The sequence below is a fragment of the Xenopus laevis genome, chromosome 7L (assembly GCF_017654675.1).
Source record: "Xenopus laevis strain J_2021 chromosome 7L, Xenopus_laevis_v10.1, whole genome shotgun sequence".
Lineage (NCBI taxonomy): Eukaryota > Metazoa > Chordata > Amphibia > Anura > Pipidae > Xenopus > Xenopus laevis.
Window position 1 is genome coordinate 91375229 of NC_054383.1, and position 27543 is coordinate 91402771.

Genomic DNA, 27543 nt, shown 5'->3' on the forward strand with positions numbered 1-27543 from the left:
TTTGCATGTTTGTCACACTTAAATGTTTCTGCTCATCAAAAACCGTTAACTATTAGTCAAAGATAACACAAACACAAAATGCAGTTTTTAAATGAAGGTTTACGTTATTAAGGGAGAAAAAAAACTCCAAATCTACATGGGCCTGTGTGAAAAAGTGATTGCCCCCTTGTTAAAAAATAACTTAGCTGTGGTTTATCACACCTGAGTTCAATTTCAAAGGTTATAAAGCCATTTCTAAAGCTTTGGGACTCCAGCGAACCACAGTGAGAGCCATTATCCACAAATGGCAAAAACATGGAACAGTGGTGAACCTTCCCAGGAGTGGCCGGCTGACCAAAATTACCCCAAGAGCGCAGAGACAACTCATCCGAGAGGCCACAAAAGACCCCAGGACAACATCTAAAGAACTGCAGGCCTCACTTGCCTCAATTAAGGTCAGTGTTCACGACTCCACCATAAGAAAGAGACTGGGCAAAAACGGCCTGCATGGCAGATTTCCAAGGCGCAACCCACTTTTAAGCAAAAAGAACATTAAGGCTCGTCTCAATTTTGCTAAAAAAAATCTCAATGATTGCCAAGACTTTTGGGAAAATACCTTGTGGACCGACGAGACAAAAGTTGAACTTTTTGGAAGGTGCGCGTCCCGTTACATCTGGCGTAAAAGTAACACAGCATTTCAGAAAAAGAACATCATACCAACAGTAAAATATGGTGGTGGTAGTGTGATGGTCTGGGGTTGTTTTGCTGCTTCAGGACCTGGAAGACTTGCTGTGATAGATGGAACCATGAATTCTACTGTCTACCAAAAAATCCTGAAGGAGAATGTCCGGCCATCTGTTCGTCAACTCAAGCTGAAGCGATCTTGGGTGCTGCAGCAGGACAATGACCCAAAACACACCAGCAAATCCACCTCTGAATGGCTGAAGAAAAACAAAATGAAGACTTTGGAGTGGCCTAGTCAAAGTCCTGACCTGAATCCTATTGAGATGTTGTGGCATGACCTTAAAAAGGCGGTTCATGCTAGAAACCCCTCAAATAAAGCTGAATTACAACAATTCTGCAAAGATGAGTGGGCCAAAATTCCTCCAGAGCGCTGTAAAAGACTCGTTGCAAGTTATCGCAAATGCTTGATTGCAGTTATTGCTGCTAAGGGTGGCCCAACCAGTTATTAGGTTCAGGGGGCAATTACTTTTTCACACAGGTTTGGATTTCTTTTCTCCCTAAATAATAAAAACCCTCATTTAAAAACTGCATTTTGTGTTTACTTGTGTTATCTTTGACTAATAGTTAAATGTGTTTGATGATCAGAAACATTTTGTGTGACAAACATGCAAAAGAATAAGAAATCAGGAAGGGGGCAAATAGTTTTTCACACCACTGTAAAGCTAAAGAAAAATATGAAAGAGCTGATGGAAGGTGTCCTATGGTGGGCCCTCTGGCTGGTTCAACACTGGGTACTGAACTATATGGCAGTATATAGAAATTGTATAGAAAGTTGTAGTTGAAGGCTGGTTGGATATTCCTAGTACAAAGCTGAAGTCAAGCATCATGTGCACCAAACACACAAGTGGGATTCTCTCTCTTTTTTTTTATTGAAACATGCTGCTGGGCAGCGTTAAATGATGATCTGTTTAGGGCTGATTATTATTATTATTTTACAATATAAAGAAATGCTAATAGTACCGTGGATCTAGATTTCTTCTCCCAGTAGAAATGAATGTCACTGTTGAGGGACTTCCAGTGAACTGAAAATGAGACGTGCAACGTGTAAACAAACCCTGAAAACACACATGGGCAAGTACCATATCTAACTGTTGCACGGGATTGCGATATTCCATGGCGGCCGCCGCTCTTAGTTCAGTTCATTCACAGTAGTATGGAGAGCACAGGGCTTGTGACAGTAGCACTTATTGCTCAAAACAGAGTCTGTGGTGGGAACTGCTCGTCTCGGGCTCCTGTCTTTTCCGTGACAAACCCCAGCGAGGAATCACAATATTAACTGAATTGTCCAGAGCCGAACTTGACCTTGGCGACTCCACCTCTGTCCCTCAACCAAATATCCTCACCTCCTCTGCAAATATGACCAGGCAAAGCAAAGACGGAAAGCAAGAAGGCATTGGAAGGTCCATTACAGAATTCATTAGATGTTATCTGTCACGGGGTGGGGCATAAAGATTGACAAGAAATAAAATCCCTTTAAACAGCTCCAACCAAAGAGAGTCCAATTTACCTCTGTGGCAGCTGCCAAGGGGACAAGGCAGCGTGTTATTTTCTTTGGTACCATAGAAAGTTGCTGGAGATGCATAGATGGGAAACAGATTACAGGGACAACTGCTTGTTACACCTTTACAGAGAAAAAGGCCACTGTCTTATTATTCTCTCTGAAATCTTCTGCTGACATCAGATAGGCTTCATGGGATCCAGCCTTGGTTCAGAGGCCTGCCTACCTTCAGTTGGGTTTGAAATTGGTTTATCCCCTTACCATAATATAGAGACATCTAATGTAATGACTTCTGGCTGATTATTGTTGGCTCTCGGGATGAAGAAGTCACCAAACACTATAAAAAGCTTTACATGCCCTACTCACACATACCTGGGCAGGGGAATATGATCACTTACTATAACTGCACATAAGTAAAACCCACGGTGCCTCATGGTGAGATCTTATTGTTACACCCTTGGTTGACTCTGCCTCATTTGCCATTTATCCAGGTATAGCTATCACTTTAAGTTTAATTCCCACCTGCCCCATTTAGCTTTAATCTCTTTACAAAGCTATTAATTGAAATAAAAATATATATACATACATACATACATATATTTATCTATTTGTCTCTCCCCCACTGAGTTTTTAGGGATGTTCAGGCTTGCCAAGACCAATAGCAAGTTATGTGTCCTCTAGAAGTTACATCTCAGTGTTTCAAGCAGCATAAGGGACCCCGGGTACCCTAAAGCCAAGTCCCCTTTGTGCTCCAAGCTCCAGCAAAACAGAGCTTTACCAATCTGGTTATTTCATAGCTGGAGTTAGGAGAGGGATTTAGCAGGTTCATTTAGGTAAGTAGTGCCTCCATTCTCATGCTTGGGTGAGATACGGCTCGGGGGCAGAAGGGTGCTGCCATATGGGGAACCAGCACTTCCAGTAGAGGGTGGTCGGATCTCGCTGCCCCCAAGGTCTCTTTCTGCTGGTCGCAAACCCGGGTGCTGCAATGGAAAAGCCACTGGAAAGCTGGCCATATATAGGACTCGTCCAATTCTCTTGGCGACCTGAAAGAGAACATGGGAGAGCATGAGAATATTTCCATCCTTATTTATACATATTTGCATATATGAGAATTCCACTTAAAATATCTCCTTTATGTACAAACTCAATGCCCAACTAAACTTCTCTCCTTCAAACTCAATCCCAAGTCTACTTTAATCCTTCAATCTCAACCCCAACTCTACTTCTCTCCTTCAAACTTCAACCCCAAGTCTACTACAATACTTCAAACTCAACCCCAACTCTACTTCTCTCCTGCAAACTTCAACCACAAATCTACTTTAATCTTTTGAACTCAACCCCAACTCTACTTCTCTCCTCCAAAATCAAGTCCAATTCATCTCCCACTCAACTCTTAAGAGCAGGATAAAGCATCTGCAATTGCATTTGTTTTCACTCACAGGCTTCATTTCCTTTCCGTTTTGTAGTGGAATTCCACTTATTATATGGTAGACATGATATACAACTGATGCAAAGAGGCTACAGCTGAATTGTAAATCATGTTTTCTCTGTGAAATTCTCTGGTTGAATAAGAGCAGAGTGTCTTGCAGGGACTACAGTAACGTGACACTGAAAAGGAAATGCATTTGATTTGCCATATTATTTAAGACTGGGAACTAAACTGGAAACCAGAAAACAAATTTAATAAATCCGGTTTAATTTTTGGGGCTCACTTCTTCTTTAATGCATTTGACTTGCAAAACGGTTTCCAGCCTCGGTGCTGTGGGTGGGTTGCTGATGTTTATGGGTTGACGCTGTACCAGGAAGAACATGTGCTCCGACAAGATGAAATGCAGATCTTTGGCACGAGCAGTTAAACTGATTTAAAGGTTACTACCACAAGCTCTCATTAACCCATTCACTGGGAGAGAGGTTCCGGCTTTTTTAAAGGAAGATGTAAGATGAGTGTGCACTCACAATGTAACCCCATTGATAGGCAGGGAAGGACCTTTCTGCTGTGATCCAGCTGGCACTTTAGCAAGTGATTCCATTAAAGAATAAGTTGGTTTTATACTGGCAGTTTGGCACCAGCACAATATATCTACTTGGCTATTAACCCGCACTATATCAACTTTAGCCCACACTAATGTGTTTTAAAGGACAGATCCAGTGTGAAGGCCTTGCAGCATACATTTCTGCACGCACCCCCTATATTTCTACCCCCCTCCCCCAATGCAATAATGTGGCCTTGGAGAGTAAATCTGCTATCCTGGCCCCTCCTCGCTCTGCTCAAACCGCAGCACATTTCTAACGAATTGATCCAGGGGGAACAATTGGCCAAAGAACCTTTTTATTACACCCGTCATAAACAGCCAGGGCTGTAGGGAAAGCCATAAACTGCAGTTGCCACTTTATTATAAGGCCTGCAGGCCATAGCACAATCCTATTAGGTTCTGTTAGTGTTCAAGTGTGTCATACAGTCTGAAGCCACAGTTTGTGAGCAAGCAAAATCCCAGCATTACACAAAATAGCTTACGGGCTAAACAGTCTTCCATTTCTTTTCCCAGAAGTTTTGCAAGTAAAATATTCTTTAATAAAATCTATAGACCTATTATATATAACATCTACTTTGCATATATTATCATTACAGGGACAGATGGGCTTCTAGTCGTAGTGAATAGGTCCCATTCACTCTAAAGGCATGTTGGGAGTTGTCCATTACTACCAGCCAACGCATTGGGCTATAGAACATACTTGTACAGGTGTTGCTTAATGTTTGTACCTGTGCTCTGATCTTTAATGCAGGGCCCAGTTTCAGTCCCATGTTGTTCAGTAAGTGTTCTTCAGTCAGCAAAGGCAGCGTTTCTCCATCTATACTGTGCTCCCGGAATACCTGCAATGATACAGGGTTTTCACTTGTAAAATAGATCGACCTTAAAATGAACTCCAACTCCTATTATCTATGATAAAGTATTTTGTTAATTAGTGCAGCTCATGTTTCTGGTATGAGGTCTGGCTGTACAGTGCCGCTCTTATTATTTATTATTATTAACATGTATTTATATAGCGCCAACATATTGCGTAGCACTGTAAAGTAAATGTGATTTTACAACTAAATCACATGAATTACATACATAGAACATATGGAGTAACAGACATCACAATTAATACAGGTACAAAAAGGTGAGGAAGGCCCTATGCATAGGCATACAGTCTAAAGGGAAGGGAGTAATACACAAGCTCTTGCACAAACTAATAGCCCACTCTACTTTCTTTTCATTTTCCTTCAGTGGCAGATTTTGAGGTATTACTGGGAGATTACAGGGAGATTACAGATACAGGTAGATGGACCTATGCTAAGCAAAAAACAAAATACAATGAACAAGTGCCACAGAATCCCATTGTCATAGAATACCACTAATCACATCATACCAAAAGATCTTTTTAAGGTGAATTACCCCTTTAAGTAGCCATTGTCTTAAGATGGCTGGCCACCCTTCCTGATCCCCTCTAATTGTATTAGCAAGTACCATTTACTGGAAAAGTATTAACAAGTAAAATGTAAAATTTGGGTTAATGGCACATGCTCTGCATCCATTACTAGATTTACCACTAGATTGTATCATGCTGTACAGAGTGATAGCATAAAACTGGGATAAATTCTAACTGCAATTAATTTGATAAGTGTCATAACAAAGTATGGCCCAAATATATTAAGTGTTTCACAGTTATGTACCAAAATAATAATGGTACTGGCCATTCCAATTGACACATTTTTGTTTGCCTGAATCCAAATCCTCAGTGTGCTCATTGTATCTCATTAAAGGGGACCCGTCACCCAAAAAATTTTTTCAAAATCCAATATTATCACTTTAGTCAAGCAAAATTAACTTTAATTAAACTATATTAATTATTTTAATCTTGTTTCCTTTAAGGTGGCCATACACGGAGAGATCCACTCGTTTGGCAATGTCGCCAAACGAGAGGATCTCTCCCAGATATGCCCACCTTGAGGTGGGCAATATCGGGCTGATCCGATAACTAACTAACTAACTATATTAGAAAACTTTTTTATTTTGCATGGGCTATCTATTTACACTGTTTTTATTTTGATACTGAACAATTCATTTAAGGCAAGTCTTGCATCATCTCAGAATCTTGTTTGTGCACCAGAATAGGGGACCTGATGTCCATCCCCATGCCCAGGCTACACAATTAAACGGTGAAGAGAACAGGGGAATGTGGGGAGAGCAGTGACATCTAGGAAGTGCTGAATGGAAAGTGAAAGTAATTGTCTGACCCGCATCTATGCCTAAGGCATAGAGGAGGGGCAGACAATATTTGATTGACAGTTGAGATGAATAGTAGAGCTTCTGAAGCAAACACACCAGTTTACCAGTGTAGGGCAACACTGCATTATATTTTTATTGCTTTAAAACACTTTCATTTTTGGATGTCACTGTTCCTTTAGCAGGACAATGCCCCTGGCACTGCTGTAAAGCCCTGCATGGAATTACTCAGAACAATCATGGAGTTACCAATGCAGAAGGACAGTGTTGCTACTTAGCCAGTTAAAAAACAAATCAACAAATCTTCTGAAAAATGCTTTCCCGCTGGCCATAATGTAAATAGCCGCTGGGAAGGAATATGCGGCAGTTCATTTTCCGAAGTCGCCCAAAGTTTCCTCACTGTGGGTCTCCTTGTGGAATTGTGGCCAGGCCTGGTGAGATCCTATACAGTGCAATCATTTGGACTGATTACTGAGCAGCATGCGGCCGCTAAATGCACAGAAAGCTTCCGTAGTTATATACATGAGCAGATTGCTAGATGGGGCTGCATAACTAAGCAGACCATTTCTACATAGACTGGCCATGGATATTCCAACACACTTCCTGACACCATAGTTCTACTCGTCTCTTCACACTCCCTTTCATACTTCTCACTCTGGCTTATGTTTCCCTTGAATTCCTCATTTACCCACACCTCACCAACCCCCTTCTAGCCCTCTCCTTCCTTCCATGTCCCTGTAACACACACACACACAACCTCCTGTGCTTGTTCCCATCTGCAGGGGAGGGGAAGTGTGGCGGTGCAGGTGGTTTTAATGAAGCGTGTCACGAGGGGATTAGCACAGGGGAAAAGGAAAAACAGCCACAGCCTCTTCTCTCCCACTGTGGCACAGATCAGGAGCAGAAAGAGACAGTGAAAGGACATTCTCCAGCATCTAATGAGGGACTTCTAGCTACCTTATCCTAATGAGGAACTAAATAGGCACTGCAATAAAGTGATAATGGAGTGGTGTGCGGCCAGGAAGAAGAGGAACATAAAGGGAATTTAAATAAAAATATATAATGAGACAGAAAAAGCGAGCAATTGGGGTGAGAGGCAGAATGATGGGGATGGGCAAGGTGGATATATATATAAAATGATAAAATCGCTGGAAAGGAGAAAGGGATGATTACCTGTGTGTATTCAGCACAGCCAGACAGGCTGCCCACAAAGCTGCACACATCCTCTACTGTCCATTTGCTGAGGTCCTCCAGCACAACACTTTCTTCCCCATCCAGGAACAGTCCCCCCATGGCACCTGACATGAGCAGATAAAATGAGGAGGTGAAGAGAACAGAGGGACACATGGGGAGCAGAAGATGAGGAGGTTGTGTGAGGAAATAGGGGAGAGGGAGAAAAGAGGGCATTAATCATTAAAATCCCACAAAGAAAACAAGAAGGCAGCAAGATGAACATATTCTTTAGTCTAACATCCATCTTTAATGACCTGTCAACACCATGCAGGGCACAGACTCCCACAATCCTTTGTTGTTGGAAGCCACTAAACACTAAAGAGGTTGCAACGGCTGAGCAAATTGTGGCGCTGAGACAAGCCGGGCAACAGGTAAAAGGTTTCTTGTGAGTGTAACTAACCAGGCAGTAAAAAGAGAGGTCAGTGTGGATTCTTGGGTTTGACGTGGGGAACAATAAATGAATTCAGCTCAATTATTCCATGCACTGCCTGAGGTCAGACCCTGACACTAGCTTTCCAAGGCCAACATCTCCCTGAGAAAGTGGGTGGCTGGAGTTGGGAACAGCTTCCCAATTAGCCACTTCCTCAGGCTTTTCTCAGCCAATAAGTTGCCACAATGTCTGGCAGAAGAGAGACGAAGAAGCAAGAGTTGTCAGCCTGAGAAGTCTCTTGCAATGGAGGCTGACAATCCCACCCGCAATTAACGTCACTGACACAAATGTACAAGCTCTCCGTCTCTACAGACCTCATAATGAGAAAAGCACACGGAAGCAAGATTTCAACCTGGAGACAGGTCAAAAGGCCTTTCACCTACTAAACATGTCAAGGTAAAAGGATTTTGCAGGACCCCAGCAGTGAACAAATCCCCCAATCTTGAGTGGCAGTGCAGATATGGAGGGGTGACTTGGGCTGCAATGAAAGCCAGCTCCTGCCAGCTTGTGTTAATTGTATTCAGGGTTGAGATCGATATAAAGGATTTTAGCTTCCTGAGCTGTCCCTGGGGTGTGTGAGGCGAGGGGAAGCAGTTTCTGGCAGTCCCATATCTCACACACTGAAGGGAAGACAAGGTCAGTCATGGAGAGTTAGAGACAGACAGGATGGAGGCCAGAGCTGCTACTGATAAACAACTCCCTCCCTTCACCCTCCCAGAGCTCATAGCTATACAGACACATGGAGAGCACAGGTCAGGCACTATTACAGCACGGTGACCGGATGCACAGCTGCTCCAGCTTTAAAGGGCTCTAGGGTCCCTAAAGTCATGACTGCCTTGGAGGTTTTTATCATTAAGTAACTGGCCTTTAACCTCTTCAAAGAAAGCATGATATATGCTCCTCCAATCACTGCTGGAGATGGTCTGTTGTCTACGAACAGAGATAGAGGCCCAGCCTAGTTCTTATGTTCTATGATAGCCACAGCCATAGAAGATGTGTCGCAGGTCCTGCAGAGGTTTAGCTCTGATAAGTAAAACAGGGAATGGCCATTGCTCACCCTTGCAGTGTCACAAAATATCTGTATAAAAAGGGCTGTTTTAAGGTAGGCTATCCTGGGCCTGTCAGTACTGGAAAATGCCCTTCGGCCAGATTATATTCTTTGTAATATTAGACATTATTTTTAGTATAAGTAAGGTTTTCCAGACTATGGTCTGTTCAGCTGTCATTAACCTGCAGCTCCATGTCAGTGTTTTTGGTCCCTCTAAATGGCAGCTTTTATTGGCCCATGTATGGCCACCTTAATGGAGAAAGAAAGGCTAAAAAAGTATGCTTTATCAGAAAGTCCAGAACTGAGAGGAGCAGGGAGAGACTCAGGCAGGAAGTGATGTCACATCAAGCTAATATGGCAGCTGTTATCCTAAGAGTTTCTAGAGCTGTTTACGCAGGTATGGTGAAGCATTCCACTGAATAAACATATCATTCTAGTTTACACCATTGTAGCTAACCTACTAGCAGTAAACTGCCATGGCAGCTTTTTTTTTCTCCTTTAAGTTTATTGTGTTATTAAAAGTACAGAACCTATATTGTGTCCTAAAGATGTCCTAAAAAAACAGTCACCTAAAGGAAATATTCATCATTCAAGTTTGAGGCAATTATCCCTTTTTGATTTTTTTATGTTTCTAACCATTGAAATTGAAAAGACAGCACTTTCCAGTATAAGACGGGATCAAAACATTAAATAAAAAATTGGTGGCATCCCTACCACCATTACTCTCTATGGAGCTCTGAGAGCTGTACATTACAAATATCTGCACAATTAATAATGTATAACATTATTATATAATTCTCCAGTTTGGGGCCCCAGGCTACACAGACCCCCCCCCCATACACTTACTATGGCCCTGCAGAGATTGGTGTATTTCTCAGCTTGTGCTGAACTGGAGTGTTTGGCACCAAGAGTCATTTCATTTTAGTCAAACACCCTTGGTATGACATGCCCTCCCCAATACCCAGTGCCAGCTAGGCCTTAGTGTGATCAATACAGGGGTGAGAACAGCAGACATACGAATCTTTATTAAAATAAAGTCTGTAAAGTGGACGAAGGCCAAATGGTTTATCCAGTACCTTTTCAGCCCATTTATTGCAACAGCCACTAACATTGCATAATTACAGAATAAATAGGAGGTGATTTTTCTTCTGCAATTTCTTGTTTTGGTGTTATCTCTCCAAAATCCAGTAATCACTGAATTAAGTTTAGGAAAAATGAAAGGTTCTGGCTTATGAAATAATTGATAAATAGGGCGGTTCATCTTTAAGTTAACGGTTACAGTTATAGAATGGGTAATACTAAGCAAATTTTTAGTTGGCCTTTTTAGTTTTTTTTACCTATTTGCCTTCTTCTTCTTCTGACTCTTTCCAGCTCTCAAATGGGGTTCACTGACCCCCATCTAAGAAACAAATTCTCGGTAAGGCTACAAACGTATTATTATTGCTACTTTTTATTATTCATCTTACCCTCTCCTATTCATATTCCAGTCTCTTATTCGAATCAATTCATGGTTGCTAGGGTTATTAGACACTAGCAACTAAATGTTTAAAAATTGCAAACTGGAGTGCTGCTGAATAAAAAGCCACTCAAAAAACACTGATAATAAAAAATGAAAACCAATTGCAAATTGTCTCATCATCATACTAAAAGTTAATTTAATATTAACATTAAACCATCACTTTTAAGGCACAAAGGGAAAATGGCTGAGCTTGATCACAATTATTTGTAAATAGGTGTAACAGAAAAAGTTGTCTGATGTTAATTTAGGTATATGCCCTCTAAGGTTCCCTCTCTAAGCTGCTTGACAGCACTCAAGCAAACCGTAAATGTATACTGGCATGTAATACAGCATATTCATACACATCAAACTATAAGTGCACACAAAATATCATAATTGGGGGTGTAGCTTACAAGAAATAAGAAGGAACAATGGTGCCAAATTCCCTAGTACCCAAAAACGGGGTGCTGTAGAACAGCAGGTATAGGTATGAAGGTTTAGCTAATAGGCCCAATGCTTGAGGGGTATAGCCCAGAAATGTTGCAATCCTGTGAATAAACACACAAGGGGTCCTCCCTGCTTGAATTTGCCGCAAGTGCCAATGTATTTTTCTTTAGGTATGAAGGTTGCCTTAACCTTGATCATTTCAGAAGTTTATTGACTGTGTCAGATGGAAAAGCCAATGGGGAGGACTGTGGCTAAGAGAAATTTAGTATAGGTGGATGATATGGTGGCATAAATGCTTAAAATGTCCCTATACTTGCTATTGGGAGTACAAACTCCAACATTCATTGAGAGCTGAATTGTATGAATGGCAGCAAAGTTTGTTTTGCTCTTGCTCTCCCATCACTAAACAAAACCCTGGCAATCCTTCATCATTTACAGTCTATTTAAATGAAAACGAACAGACGATAAACCCTACTTATAAAAAGGTTAGATCTTTCCTTTAAATATGATCAATCTGCAGTCATTGCAGCACTGTTAATTGCCATTTTATGTGCCCTCCAATCATCAGAAGATCTGGTAAACCCGGCTCCGCTTCATTACAAACGATAAAATCCCACTGCATCTCGCTCTCTGCTCACAAAGTCAGCCTCCTGGCTAACGCCCACGGGAAGAACAGGCTTAATAAGCAAACTGGAAGATGTTTCATTGCTAATCTATTAATTGCAGTTTAATAGTGTACTAAATTATAATTGTTGAACAATCAAATAGCAATCTTTCATCATAAAACTTGCTTGGGTGGATAGCACAGAATGGGCTATCATTTGTATATGTTTAATTGGCTTTTTTGCGGTTATCTATCTACAACTACCCTAGCCAAGTTACCAGAATGGATCCATTTTAAAGGGAATGTGATACTCCGCTGATACATTCAGGATAGGACGTCAGGCACCAGGCCTTAGCAAGACATCAGACTTCCTGCATAAATCCAGAGTATCTGGGAATCTACTGAACATGATCTTAATAATCATCCAGCCAGTGAGAAATATCAAGTCAATCTCAATATTATGGGGCTATATAAATAAATGATTATAATACACAATAATACACAAGAGCCATAAATGTCCTGTAAATGATATCCTTATAAACGGTGCTTAGTGATGTCATTGGTTATATTCGGAGCTTAGTGATGTAAATTCTGTCACATGATTCACTGAAACTTGTGTATTATAATAAATAAAGAACCCCCTGTTGTAAAATATGAGGATATTAGAAGTCACCTCAGAGTTCCATGACCTGTATAAAAAAAATGAGGCCGAAGGTCATTGCACTCCTTGGTAACTTATAATATCCTTATATGTTACAAGAGGGGGTTCTTTATTCACTATATAATAAGGGATAAGGTGTCCTGCTACATTTTTGATATCCCGTACCACTGAATTAAGTCAAACGTGCTAATTTGGGGTTAATTTAACTGTGGTTTTGGAAACTATTTGAATATGTGTGATCAATCCCTTATTAACACTTTCACTTTCTCCCTAGGTACATTGCTGAACACAAATGACCCTCTTTAAAAGCAAGAGCGAGACTGCGTATTGTCAGTGAGGATTTTGGGGGTAGTAGATTTATTATCAAAAAACAAAACCAAATATTTAGATTTGCTGTTGGATATGTGGTTATCCTTATATAATACCCAATCTAAGCTCTCAAAGGGCCCAACTGTTAAGCACATTACCGGATTTCCAAAGTTATAACCACCAACCTTTTTCATTTCAGTTGATTGTTTCCTGTTAAATGTACTAAGGCCTTAGGATTCAGAACCAAATCTGGGGTTTCTACATCTTTAATAATGGTAGGGGATAGACAGCAATAATGGCACTGGCGAGGGCAGTGGTGGGGGGGGGGTTCTTTAACAGGAAGCCTTTGGAACAGTGATAGGAATTCCATTCGCCTAATGTATTGCAAAATCAATATTGCTAAATCCAGTCCCGACACAGCTGTCTCACTCAATTACAGCCTGCGTGCGCCTGGACAGACGGGGAAGGGAGGGAGAGGCGGAGGGAAGAAGGGGTGTTCCCACACACATGCATCAACGCTCATCTGTCAATCACCCAAGGGCTCTTTCCTTAACCATTTCACAGCTTCCAACTGCAACTTATCATTTTGCAGATTTATACGCATGCTTAGTTTGGTAAGCTGAAGGGGACAAACAATTAGACTAGAAATGCTAAATCTTATGTGTTGGGCTTTGGTACCAGCCCAGGGCCACCATTAGCAGTGAAGATCTGTGCCTCTGAAGATACCACCAGCAGCTCTCCATCTTCTTTTCTGCTGATTCATACCACAGCTCTGTGCTGCTGTCACTTACCTGAGCTAATCTTCATGGTGCTAGGCTGATTATTAATACATTCCGATTACAATGTAGGATAGAAACTGGTGCTTTCTGCATCAGAATTATTTAATAATCAGCCCTGTGTCATCAGTTCTACAAGAGATATAACCCCACTTTCTGCTAATGTTTTGATGGTTTTCATGATCCCTATGCTTAGCTTCTCAACAGTAGCACACTGAGCATGTGCAGTGCCACTGACACTCAAATGATAACCTGACAAGATTCCAAGAAGGGGAGCTGCTGTGAATAACGTTAAAGGCACAGGCCATTACTGTTATAGGGCTGCTTAACCTCAGGGTTGGTATAGTAATTTCGCTATATAAAATACAGCATTTCTAGCCATATTTGTTTTTATTTAAAACAAGATAGCTTCCCAGTCTAAATTACTTGTTTTCAGGTGTAAATGAAACCACTATTTGTATCTACTTAATGTTGCTGAAGATGCCAAGAAGGTAAGTGTTGACTGGCTGGTTCCCCGCACACTGAATGTGATGGATAGGAGCTGGTACAGATGCCCTCTAGATTCCTGGTGGGGTATCAAGTCAATAGAAAGAAATAGGAGCTGCCTGGGTCCTCGGGTGGATAAACCTCCCTTTGTCAGAAGGTTCTGTTCACCCCACCTCTGTATAATGATGGGTTAATAGGATCTGAGCTGCATCCTACTGAAAATACAAACACATTCTAGACAGGCGAGTGCTTTCTCGTAACAGCCATGAGCACACTGGAATAAGGTGGCCTAAGTCAGATGGAAATAATCTTCAGTTTACAGAGGAAATAACTGCTGCACCAAATGCCATTTAACCTTTGCCATTTACAGCAATAAGGCACCGCAAGTGATGGAATGCCATCAGATGATTTCATGCTTAGTTTGCGCACAGATCCGCATACAGCAATAACGTTTTAAAGGCGGCTGATTTATATGTGTACAAATAAACCACATCTAATGGGAGGCTTCCTGGTCTGGTAGAAAGCATGAAATTTAATAGATGAAATGTAGAACTAAACATTTTTCTTAGTAGAATGAATAAGAAAATACCAGTGAATTAAAAGCTCGTATGGGATGTTAAAGCGTTTAGAACTGAGCGTAACACACAACTGCCTGTTTTTAAGATTCAACTGAGGACTAAAAGGCACAGCAGCTTGCCTTTATTATTTTAGTCTTACATATCAGTTTTAACAGGGTCATTACTGGCCAGTTATAGATTTTTTTTAAAAAAAATTTCAATGGATTTTCATGTTGAGTTAAACAAGGGCACTCCCAGAGCGGATTTCTTCTGAACAAGTAGCAGTTTGTCAACAGGAGGCACTATTGCATTGGTGTCTACAGATGTTTCATATTTATTATGTTTCATTCTTAGATAAATATGTTCCAACATGTCAGCTCCCAACCATCTTAAAGTCATTATATGCTGGCAGAATAATGTTAAGCACCTGTACATACCTACCCTGGCATTGCTTTATAATGTCTCTGTACAAGCAATTATCAAACCTAGGGGGTGATTTCTTTACCTAGGTCTGTAACTGTCCATTGTTTGACTATTGTTTTTAATTGACCATGGCCAAAATGACATTAGACCATGCCCTAGTGTTTGACAGGCCATAGCCCCTGCTATGAATTACGACATTATAGGAAGGCTGTGGGAAGCAATAGACACACTTTTGGCCAGTCAGCCTATGAAATGAGGCTTACAGGAGAAGGAAAGGTTAAAACTAAGTAAGCCTTATCAGAAAGGTCCATCTAAATATACAGTAAACCCCCAAAGTAGTGCTGCTCTGAGTCCTCTGTCAAAAGAAACACTGCATTTCTTTCCTTCTATTGTGTACACATGGGCTTCTGTATCAGACTTCCTGCCTTCAGCTTAAATCTCATTGCCCTGGGCAAGAGCATGCTCAGTTTGCTCCTCTTTCTCTCTCCCCCCTCCCTTCTCTACTGTAATCTGAGCCCAGAGCAGGGAGAGACTCAGGCAGGAAGTGATGTCACACCACGTTAATACTGCAGCTCCTATCTTAAACAAACAGAGAGTTTCTAGAGCTTTTTACTGAGGTATGGTAAAACATTCTACAGAATAAATATAACATTCTAGCTTGCACTATTGCAGCTAATCTATTGGCAATAAAATGCCACCGTAGCTTTCCTTCTCCTTTACGCAACATTAATTATATATTCACATTTTCATCAATACACAAGAAAAAGTAAGGTATATTTGCCCTTTAATACATAATAACAGCAGCAGAGGAACCTATGAGCGATTTGCATTGATTAGTAAAAGAAAATAATGAAATAGTATATATTCATTTTAAAGGATAGGCATACCTGTATGAAAATAAGGATTGACAGCATATGGAAATCCAAAAGGAAGTGGCTGAGTTGGTGGCACTGTGCTGGATGGCAAATATTTGCTTTCACCCTTGTTGATTCCTGGTCCCAAAAGGTGGGTGGGGGATTCCGATGGGCCGCAGGGCAAGTTTTGGTGAGTGTGGGCATCATTAGACTCCTTTATAGATTCTGATCCTTTGAGAGTGTCTTTGCCTTCCTGCAGTTCGTGAGAAGATGAGGAGGCACCTCGATCGGCTCTGAGGCTATCTGCTTTTTCTTCTGCTTCGCTCTCTGAATCCTTCATCTCCTCATCATTTCCCTCAGAGGCCCCATCTCGATTGTGCTGGTCCAAGAGTTCCTTGGCTTCTCCCTGATTTACCTGTGGTTCATTTCGGTGATGTACTGATTTACGACTTGATCTCCTGCCACTGCCAGATTCTTTGGGTGGTGGCACACTTGAGACACCGTGATGGTTAAGGGATAATAGTGGTGTATTGCTGTGCCGGAGGACCAACATTGCATTCCTACGGGATAACTCCTCTCTCAGAGGGTGACCCTCAGGGAGTTCATGCACATTCCTCAGAGCAGGGTGATCAGGTGGTAACCCAGGATGAAGTGTCAAAGGATCTCCAGCCAAAAGCCTCTGGCGGTGTAGATTCTCTAGTTCCTTCTGACGGATAATTTCTGCAGACATCTCAAGTCTTGAAAAAGGAAACAAAAAAAAAATATATATGTTTTATATATCACTTTTAACAGGATTCTGCCTAATCTAAGTGCCTGGCCGAACCAAATCCGAAAAATCGTGTGATTTTTGGTCACACAAACAAGCCTAAATTATTTTATTCTCTTTCCTCATTGTTTCCGTAATTTTTATATGCAAATTAGGGTTCGTATTCAGCCGAATCTTAATAGTGGTTTTGATTCATCCTTAGAAAGAATGGCCACTTTGTTGTACATCCAGGGATATCCAAGAAAATCACCATTCATACCTAAATCGTACCTTAACTGGTATACATACACTACTTGTTTACCCCCTAAAGGGGAACTCCACATTTTGGGTACCTTTGCTATAGAAGATGTACTTAATTCCAGTCCATTAAAATGTATTTTTAGCCAAAGTAATGTGCAATACATTAAAATGCTGCATGTTCTAAAACTCTTATTTTGGTAAGACAATGGTACCCAAAGCTGAAAATGGGAGCCCAAAGAACAATACAGCAAGATTGTAGATGAATATAATGCCTTGTATATTAATAGTACTATAGCGTAGCTGTGATTTATATAGTGAATAAAGTACCCCCTCTTGTAAAATATAAGGATATTATAAGTTACCGAGGAGTTTCATGACCATATAAAAATACGAGGCCGAAGGTCATGGAACTCCGAGGTAACTTCTAATATCCTCATCTTTTGCAACAGGTGGTACTTTATTTATTATAATACACAAGTTTCAGTGAGTCATGTGACAGAAATGACATCAGAACTCACCGTTTATAACTGATGACATCAGAACTCACCGTTTATAAGGATATAAGTTACAAGATATTCATGGCTTTTGTGTATTATATATCTATAAATATGGGTGTGAGTAAATATTTGAGGCCAAAAAAGTGTTTAAAAAGTCAAAAACTAACCGCTGTTCTACTAAAGTGTTATACACAGGTTGTTCATAAATATTAAATGTAAGCATTGATTGATGAAAATGAATTATGTCAAAGGCTGCTCATGGAAGAAACTGAGAGAACAGAGTAAGGCATTTGGATGCTGCCCAGAAAGAAAGTATGTTTTATTTTTAAATATTACATAGATATTGTTACCTGGCCAGATTTTGTTTTCTTAACATCTCCTGTTGTCGTGCAAATATTTCAGCTTGAGCTGGTTGAAGAAACCCATAACCTAGAAAGAGGCAAAAGATGAAGACAGTTGACAAGAGGCCACGGGATGGTAAAAAGTTTTAAAACAGAAATACAGTTTAAAACCCATTGGTCTATGATACAAACTTAACTGTAGTAAAAGCAACAATATGAAAGGCTTCTAATGTATATTATTATTCTTCAATAACAGACAAGGGTCTTGTTTAGGGGAAAAAACATATAAAAACAAACAATAATTCATAGGGATACTCCAAATGCAGCAATCTCATCATTAAATCATATGACATTACAGCTCTGGAAAATTGAACGTGACAGCTTGTTTTAATTTTCAAATCAGATTATGTAAATTAGAGTTTACATTAGTTTCAGAATTCAAACAAACCTTTGTGGAGGATTTCCTTTTTTAGTATATTTACTAAATTAGTATAAACACAAATAAAGGCTTAATGTATGTGTTCTTTAAGGCTGTATATCACTTGAAACGGTTAATTAGAATGAATCTGCCCTAGCCAGTCAGCGTGACACTGAAATGAAATGGTCTGTGATATCGGCCATCGTGCTTTGGCATGCCACAAGGAACATCCATCATCCTTAGTAATGCTAGACCAATTAGAAGAGGATCACGGTGCTGTGCACTCCAGCAGAACTCAGGTGCATGACGCCATTGGCAGGGGAAACAATGGCATAATAAACCATTTCCTTTCAACTATAAACATTTGGGTAAGAATTGGTGTGTTTCTTAGGAAAACAAGGACTGTTTTTTAATGTCGTTTTTTTTTTAACAGGAGAATTGAAAAGCTGTACCATTGCTTTTTGAGAAAGGGACCATTAAAGGGACCAAACATACTATTTCCAACCAAAGACCAACAAATAAAACATGTTTGATACATACACATTTTAACTTATCGGGACTATAAGCTTAAGCGGGCCATAAGTGTATATAGTCAGTTTTATACAATATTAGCATTACACAAGATATCCTTTTAGCTCCTTTTCACCTATGGGGCCTCTTGGGTGCTGCAGCCCATGTCAAATGCCCTCTGTACCCTTCCATATTAACTGCACTTTTAGCCACTATCTTGTACGCAAGTTCTCCAATCATGGATTGTATGGCTCCTCTAGTCTTTGGGAATTGCGACTCTATCATAGATAGATCATAATCATCATTGCTGATATCTTCCCCAAAAGTACCTGAGTACACCTACCTGGGTTCTGGCACAAAGCTGAGGGGACACCAATGAAAGGTGGTCGTAAGTGTGGTCCCAAAGCAATGTGTGGAGCATTCTGTGGTGACAGCAGGGGAGGTGGGTGTGACATCTCCCTGGGAGGGAAAACAGAATCAATTAGGCATACATAGCTAGACACACTATTAACAACTGCCGCCACACATAATATTATACGGAATGGAATTCTTCAATATTACATTGGAACAGTCAAGGCAGGAATGACTGCAACACAATATTGATTTCTGACTTATCAGTGCCTTAATCACCTCAGAAAATGGATTATAATGGTAAATGAAATGCCTGGCTTATCTTTATGAGCCCGAGCACAATTAGAACCTTGCAATCTATGATTTAGAAGATGCATTGCTTGTTCCAGCACAGAACAGACTTTCCGCTCAATGTGCCACATAAGTGAAATATGCTATATTCATAAGCAAAAATTTTTATTCACTTTATATTGCTAAAAATGTGCTGTAAATGTGCTTTACACATACTCAACAGGCTGTTGATTTGCAATTTGGTCCATTCCCACTGAACTGTATGAACAGGATGTTTGGAACAGAAAACAAGCAACCAATGACCTGGCATCTAGGAAGTGACAGTTTGGAGAGGAATTGCAAGTGTTTGTCCCAAGTCATGCAACCAGTCGACCCAATATACTATCTGCGTGGCACTAACACCAACTGATCACCACATGGGACAAGTGGTTGCATTACCTGAAATACCTTGTGTATGGCAATGCATTAACATTTAGCACCTGAGGAGTCATAGCTGCCATGCTCATATCACCAATACCTCTATAGCCTAACAAATCCTACCCCTTGGGTGCACATCTCCGGTAACTTGCACTTAGCTTTTCAAAAAATGACTGTAAAACATTTCAATAATTACTGTAATTACTATACACCGGTAATAACTGCTTTATGATCTCCCCAGCAATGTCCCTCTAATGTTCTGTGAGGTTTTTAACCCAAGTTTTTGTTACAGGTAAAATTCTGCCCAAATACTAAGTGGGTGGGATGCCCTAAAAAAACAAAAAATCTCTTATTTGGCCATCTTCCCCAATATGTTTCTCAATATGTTTCCCTTCTGTGGGATCATCGTTTTTTTCCAGACTCCACACCTCATATTTTTGGTTATGACTTAACACTTATTGCTTTCCCCCCACTTTGCACCTCTCTTTTTCTCTATCTTTCTCTCACACCACACTCAGCACTAAACTAATTGCACAGCTCGTTGTGTCTGGGAAGAGCGGCCATCGATTCCTCGCTGTTGAAACGTCCTGCTAATCGTATCAGCGCTCCGCCAGCTCCTCGCACTCCTCTGGCAGCTCCAATTAATCTCAGGTAACGCAGAAAGTGACCTTCGGCTTGGAGCCGGGGCAGCAGCCAAGCGATGCTTATGTAATTACACCGTGAAGTGTGTAATCACCTGGCCTAATCCCCCAGGCCCGACAATTAGCCGAGGCCTCTGTCGCTGGGCTGCCAAGTGCTCTGCCACCCGGACAGCCTGCAGATGAATAACGGTCAATTAAAGCTGCATGGCGGGGGCGAGGAGGTGTCCGGTCGATGTAATTAGCTGTAATCATGGGGAGACGAGGCTGCCAGACGTGAGGCGGCTTTTATATAGGATGCAATGTGGGAAATCAGGCAAAATTTAACCGTTTCACTGTTCTCTCTTCACACAATAAGCAATGCTCAGTAACAGTCACACACCAGCTTATTTTCACATTAGTAACACAGTAACAATAACATGATTGCTCTCAAAGAGTGATATATGGTTTCAACAGTGTGGCATGGGTTTCCCACATAAATATCCCAGCTACACACATACATTGCAAAAAAGCCCACAATCTCACAGCAGCATACAAAAAATCTCCCTTACACAATCTCATCCCTACATCACAAATATAGCAACCAAATGCATATTTTCATTGCTGGCTCACATATACAGCACAAAAATATATAAGGCATCATTTACAGAGACCCCCAAATATAAGTGCAAGGGCACTAAGGGCACAAAAGAAAAATCCAGGTGCAGAAAGCACTACTGGTGGGTACACGGCAGCCCTGTTCTTACCATCTATATTCCTGAATGGTGGGCATCTGAATGACATACAACTTAGGGGAAGGGAATGGAGCAGAAGAGAGGACACCTAAAGGCCTCCCTGTCTTACATGTACTTAAGTGGTCCCTATAATCTCTTCCATACATCACAAATATAGTACACACATGCACAATCTCACCCCTTCATCACAAATGACAAACACATTCTTAGGCATCATACATCCAAGACCAGGTTCCACAACTTTTAAGCACAAATGATACAATACTTCTTACACATCATGTACACTAAAAATGTTATGGTTGTGGTCAAAATGCAGATATATCCAGTCACTCTTGCCACAGAGATGTATTCCCACACACCTCTATAGGGACAGGACAGGTGACTATGGGGCAATTTGAAGTATTTTGACCACTGCTGTTCTCTAAGACAAAGACAAATTGTCACATTAAGCCATTGTTGTGGTCCTCTTCCAATGGGTCTGCATAGCTTGTGTTATGACCATTGGTCCAAAAGACATTGGTACAAATCACCCAATCTGTACACCCATGTGTGGCCAAACCATCATTTGGCAACATCATCAAAGGAGCAGCTATTGTGTGTACATCTCCACAAGCTGCTACACTTAATTATGTTATGCAAAGTGCTACAATGACACCTTTCATGAGCATGATCAGTGGCACAGGACACATTTCTCACACACATCCTGACTAAAATAACACAGTGAAGCTATACATTCCATAGACAATTCACCCACAATACAATCAGAGAGCACTGCAATATAGGGATAAGTTTCTTGCACACACACTATTTTCATTTACATTTGGAAAGCCACACTGTGCTACAGTTCTACATAGGATGCACACAGTTCTATAGCTCATTCACAACACATATTCATACGTCCTGACATTATACCTTTCTATGCACAATCACACTGTAGAGTAGATTATAGTGCAGTTCCATTATCATACACTACCATGTGCCCCTGGGCAGAAATATTGTATTTTATGTTGCCAAGGGTCACCAACGTCAAACGCTTAAAATGGGGATATAGCATGGCCTGTACTGCAGATAAGCCATGGCTGATTAACCATTTTAACAAACAGTAAAATGTCTCAGACGACATGATTTATACTAGAAACATTCTGTAGAACTTCCGCACACTCACATCCAGCCCCTGAAAAAGATGTTTACCACAAATACGCACCCATCATTATGCCCAGCAGATGTCGCACACACAGAATCTTTTATCCACAACCAGTCACTACAGCTCCTTTTGCAGACCATTTATATTTATATATTGATTAAAAGAAAACTTCAAAAGTGCCACAACTCTAACTGACACTAAGCTGCCACAGGAACAAACACTGGGCACGGGTTGTGCCGGAAAATCTTCCCATAAAAACAGACAGAGGGGAAAAAGCCACCTCGTCTCACTAACCGACTTTCAACACAGATCATTGGCCAAGCCATATTTTATAGTTATTATCAAAAGGAAAATCAAATGACTCACTTATGTGATGTAGAAGCCTCAAACACTAGTGATTTAAATGTCTCCCATATTCACAAGTAAGAGGAAGGGCTGTGTACGAGTACTATAAAAAAGAAGCAAGATAACCCTTTCAGCTTTCTGTGCTCTGATGCACAGGTCCTTAATGCGCTCTCAAACACCTCCATTTCACAGGCGCACAGCCAAAACCCATTACAAGCTTTTACAAGGCATGACGATTAACCCTGTCCTGCAGGGTCTAGGTGCACTGTTGCCATAGATACGGTTCCTGTAGGACCACTGGTGGGAGGAAGTGTGAACCTACAAAGCGGCGGTCAGCATGCTGCAATTAGAAGGCGCACTTGTTCCTGCCCCTCAGTGATTTCCATAATGGAAGTGGGATGGAATCCTGCAGCCTTCCTCCTATGGAGCAACTGGAAATCAATTGCACTAAACTTTCAAATGACAACTGACTGGAAGAGCTTGTGACACAGCCGATCTTGTATTGAAATGATTTTCATGGGACACCTGCAGCGCAGAACGTGCATTTGCATAATGATTACATTTTGAGATTCAGAAATTTAAAGGGACGAAAGAACTACAGCATCATCATAAGGCTTATGGGTGTTGGAAGGACTTGCTTGAGCCATTCCACTTTAGACAAAGATTAACGGAATATTCATTAAAGTGGACCTGTCATCCAGACGCATAAATCTGTATAATAAAAGTCCTTTTCAAATTAAACATGAAATCCAATTTTATATATATTTTTTATTAAAGCATTCATAGCTGTTCATTTAAAAATCTCAGCTGTCAATCAAATATTGCTACCACTCCTCTATGCCCTGGGCATAGAGGCGGGGCAGACAATTACTTTCGCTTTCCATTCAGCACTTCTTAGATGTCACTGCTCTCCTATTATTCCCCCGTTTAATTGTGTAGCCAGGTCCCCCATTCTGGTGCACAAACAAGATTCTAAGTTGATGCAAAGCTTGTCTTAATAACAGTGTCCACAAAATGTTTGCTGCCTGCTTGCTATAACTATGAATTCCCAGACTGAAGGAAACAGGATTCAAATAATTTATATTGTGTAATTAAAGTTCATTTTGTTTGACTAATGTGATAAAATAGGATTTTGAATATTTTTTTTGGGTGACGGGCCCCCTTTAAGGCTTATGTGCTTTTGTTCTACATTTGGTCGAGAATGTCTTTATGGAAATAAGAAAATGCAATATGTGTGGCCCCTGTACCTGGTCAGTCTATGACCTTCCACAGGTGTGAATAGTTGGTGTGAATGGTTGGTGTCTGCAGACTCACTCTTGATCTATCAAAACCATCTAGCAGTGGCCTTCCCATACAAAAGGATGCCTTGTCATTCAGTCAGTAGTGACGGGCGAACCTGACCCATTTCACTTCACCGAAAATTCACAAAACTGCAAAAATTTGCCAAAATGCATTGAAGACCATGGATGACAACAATTTTTTTGACGTGCGAAAAATTGCGCAACAAAATTTTGACGCGTGACATTTTTTCTCCCATTAAAGTCTATGAGTGTCATTTTCCAGGTGAAACTTGGCAAAAAATGTCACTGTAGCTAAAGAGATGAACAAAAATAAATACATAATCAATATTGTGGTATGAAGATGAATACAAATCTTGTGAAATATGGTAAATTGTTATTTTTCCCAATGATCTATGGCGGATGGTTAAAAATAAGAGCACTTGTGAGCACTGAGGAAAGCAAGGCAAAGCCAGTGATTTGATACTTTTCGACACTGGGGAGGCTAAAACGATCTTTCCCTGTGCAGTCTAGTAGCCTCTGGATTGCATGTATCTGTCTCTGCTTCTGCTCCTGAGTGTGCGGCTGCTTCAGGCATGCACGGCATTAAGGGATTTGCGCTGCATGCTGCTAAATTTGATATGTCCTTTAACAGGAGACAAATGGTTCACAAGGCTTTTCAAGTATTGACTTTTCTTTAACAATAAGTGCTAATGGCCTTCAAATAATCGATAGATAAAGTCATTACAGGGTTACGCATTACACTGTTAAAGCAAGCTGCCACCCACTTAACTCTGCCTTGTCTGCCGGCAGGCTATGCCTATGACAGATAAACCATGCTGCTTACAGGCACAGATCCTAGTAAAAGACTAAGTTGAGGCTCCCTCAGCAAAATATCAAAAATACATTTTCAAATACAGCAAGAACTTATGTCTGGGGCCTGGATGTGCTCTGCACCTCAACTGTGTTGGCTATCACTGCCATTGTGGGCACCGTTGTGGCCTGCATCCATACCCTAGCCTGTGCCTCTTAATAATGGACAGGAAAGGGGGCACTTACATACCTCCACCAGCGTTCATGAACACAGCACTGCCAAACTTAGGCAGTGCAGTATTCATGGGGGTGGCCACACATTTCTGTGCTCTGAAACATCTTCAATCCTCTTTGTGTCAAACCCTCATGTGTTATAAAAGGTATTGATTTTGCCCAGGTGCAATAACTTATAACACCCAATATGGTGTTTGCTTTTACATAGGTTACCTGCAAATGCTGCCTGCTGATTGGCTGCTATGGGTTACGGTATCTGGGCAAACTTAGTGCCCCTATATACTGTATAACCCCATAAGGATGCTGGGAGCTGTACTTAAACAACAGCTGATCACTGGATATTTGGTCAGACCCTTTTTATTTGGAGTAAAAGGAACTTCTTTGTGTCTTCTAATATCCATATAATTTTTGTAGTGGATACAGTATTTTCTATATTTTACAATCTGAATCAAATATTTTTACATCATTTAGGCATCTGTTTATCACATAAACACTACAATATCTGAATTTGCTGTTAATGGGGTGCTGGGAAATGTGGTTCAACAGCAGCTGCAAAATCATGGGCTGGACAGAAAATATCTAACAACTGTTATAGAATATCATATTTTCTTTGTACTTTCATCCAGTACACACCCTGCCCTCCCCCCCTTGATGCTGGGGACTAGTGTAAATGCCCTATTTACCCTATCCTAAGGCCACTCTCATTTGCACTACAGCACACAAAGGCTACACTGGGCAGCAGGAATACACTAAGTAGCCATACATTCCCATTCATGGCAGTGGAATGGTGTTCAGCGACTAGTAAGTGAGTTCCGCACACAATGACTGTGCTGCGCAACTGGCAATTAATCTTCACATTTTTCATGGTAACAATTTTCTATTCCTGTGTGTGCAGCCTCTGGTGGGATGGAAGGCAGTGGGCCAGGTGATAACAGATCCCAGCATTCATTTGTATGGGGGAAGTCATGGATTTCAGAGCCATGAAGATGCTCAGCAATTCTCCCTCCCCTGTAGTTTTCCCACAGGAAGGCGAGATGGAATCTTAACCTCATGCCAAGCCCTGTCCGCCCCTCTGATCCCACAGTGGCTGCCACTCCAATTGCAATAAATCCACCTTCCGCTCACGCACCCTGCCCCAGGGATTAAACTGGGAATGGAAGGAATAGGGCAAAGCTTTGTTCGCTCCAGTAATGCGCTCGGGGCCAATTGATTTCATCATGTGTTGTTAACCCCTGCTCAGACTTCTAACCACAAAGACCACAGATATGTTCAAAATCTATTTCATTCAGCAGCAACAATCAAAGATTGTATGCCTTTAATCAGATGGGCTGTCCTTTGTGTTTGAAGGAAAATATATAATGTGGAAATAGAAGGAGAACTTTAACTGCGTGAAAAGAGTTGTGGGATGCTCTTTTTTTAATGTCATTAGAAGACAGAAGCAAGCAGAATGGAGTGTTACCTTTTCAGGACTAGTTTGACGGAACAAGAAGCCAAAAATCAATGATCTGGGACAGTTAGAGAGGGAGTCTGGTGCAAAGTCTGTCACTATGTATAGACATAAATACAAAGGGCAAACATTGTTTCTCCTGTGAAAATTGATCTTTAAAAAGGAAACATGCCATGGTGTCACTTTATACAGTCGGCCTAGGATTTCAGTCACCCTATACTATGACCACAGGAGCTTCAGACTGGCCGAGCCCATCTTCTTCTGTCTGCAGGATGACACTGTGTTTAAGGCTTGTCTCCCTCTTTAATAAAATGAAAATGTCTGGCAATAGCTCCCTCCGGGAGCCAGATAATCCCACCCTGTCAAGTCTCTCGCCAGACAGAAGAAAAACAACCGCACTTTTTGTTTGCCAAACACTGATCCTATAGAAAGCCGCAGGTCCCTCCCGCCTCCTTACTGGAATCAACCGTTGTTTACTAGGCTTCTGCCAGCATCAACTGTTAAAGATCTGGCCCGGCACACAAAGAGCTTTTATCTGATAATAAACATGGCCACATCACCCTCTCCCCTAACCTGGCAACACAAACAAGGGCCATCTCCCTTCCAGATGGAAACTAAAGTCCAAAACCAGATATTCCTCCTCCAACACACTCGCTCTTTCCCCCACCCTAAAATGCTTTCTTCATCTACTCCTCTGACTTCTCTGGAAGGCATCCAGGCCACACAGAGGTTGGGAGGTTTTCCTGGAGTTATGCTGGACAGAAACCATGCAATCCCCACAGCCCTGGCGTGTCTGCTTCTGCAGCTTTTCTCATGATGGGGAGGGTTAGCCAAAGTGCAAACCCCTCCACTCATTCACGTTTCCATAACACTGTCATGCTTAACGTGATCCTACTGCAGGGACTAACCCCAAACATTCTCTGAAAGCCGTATGCAGCCTATAGATGTACCTATAATTCATAATTTCCATAGGGCCACCAATGCAGTTTCCTCAAGCTTGCAGCAATACTTATGGTACACAAAAGTGAAAAATCCGAGCCTATTTGATTCTAAATGAGCCTGAAATCCTAGATCAGAGAAAGCCCACAAGAAGTTGGTCAATGGAGTACAAGGGCTAAACCATGCTGCATGGCCAAAATCTAATATTCTAAGAATAGCTAGCAGCAACCCAAATGTTGGTTGATGACAGGCTGCCTATGGCCTGTATTTTTAGGTTATTGTATGACTTGAAAAATGTAGAGACTTGAAAGTATCATCACCAGCTG

General features: G+C 41.2%; 1 protein-coding gene across 5 annotated transcripts in view; it reads right to left on the reverse strand.

Moving 5' to 3' along the window:
• Positions 1-1571: 1571 nt before the first annotated feature.
• The window catches only part of LOC108696529 (sterile alpha motif domain-containing protein 11), a 122693-nt gene continuing 96721 nt past the window's right edge, over positions 1572-27543 (reverse strand). For 4 of the 5 annotated variants that reach the window (XM_018225981.2, XM_041569333.1, XM_018225980.2 and 1 more), the window contains exons 9-14: positions 18931-19046; positions 17669-17747; positions 15849-16552; positions 7663-7787; positions 4983-5093; positions 1572-3264 (exon numbers count right to left, since the gene is read on the reverse strand). In XM_018225981.2, coding sequence (XP_018081470.1) covers positions 3025-3264; positions 4983-5093; positions 7663-7787; positions 15849-16552; positions 17669-17747; positions 18931-19046 — 1375 coding nt within the window. In that variant the 3' untranslated portion in view covers positions 1572-3024. The remainder of the gene's footprint in view (positions 3265-4982; positions 5094-7662; positions 7788-15848; positions 16553-17668; positions 17748-18930; positions 19047-27543) is intronic. The other variant, XR_005962553.1, reaches the window with a different exon arrangement.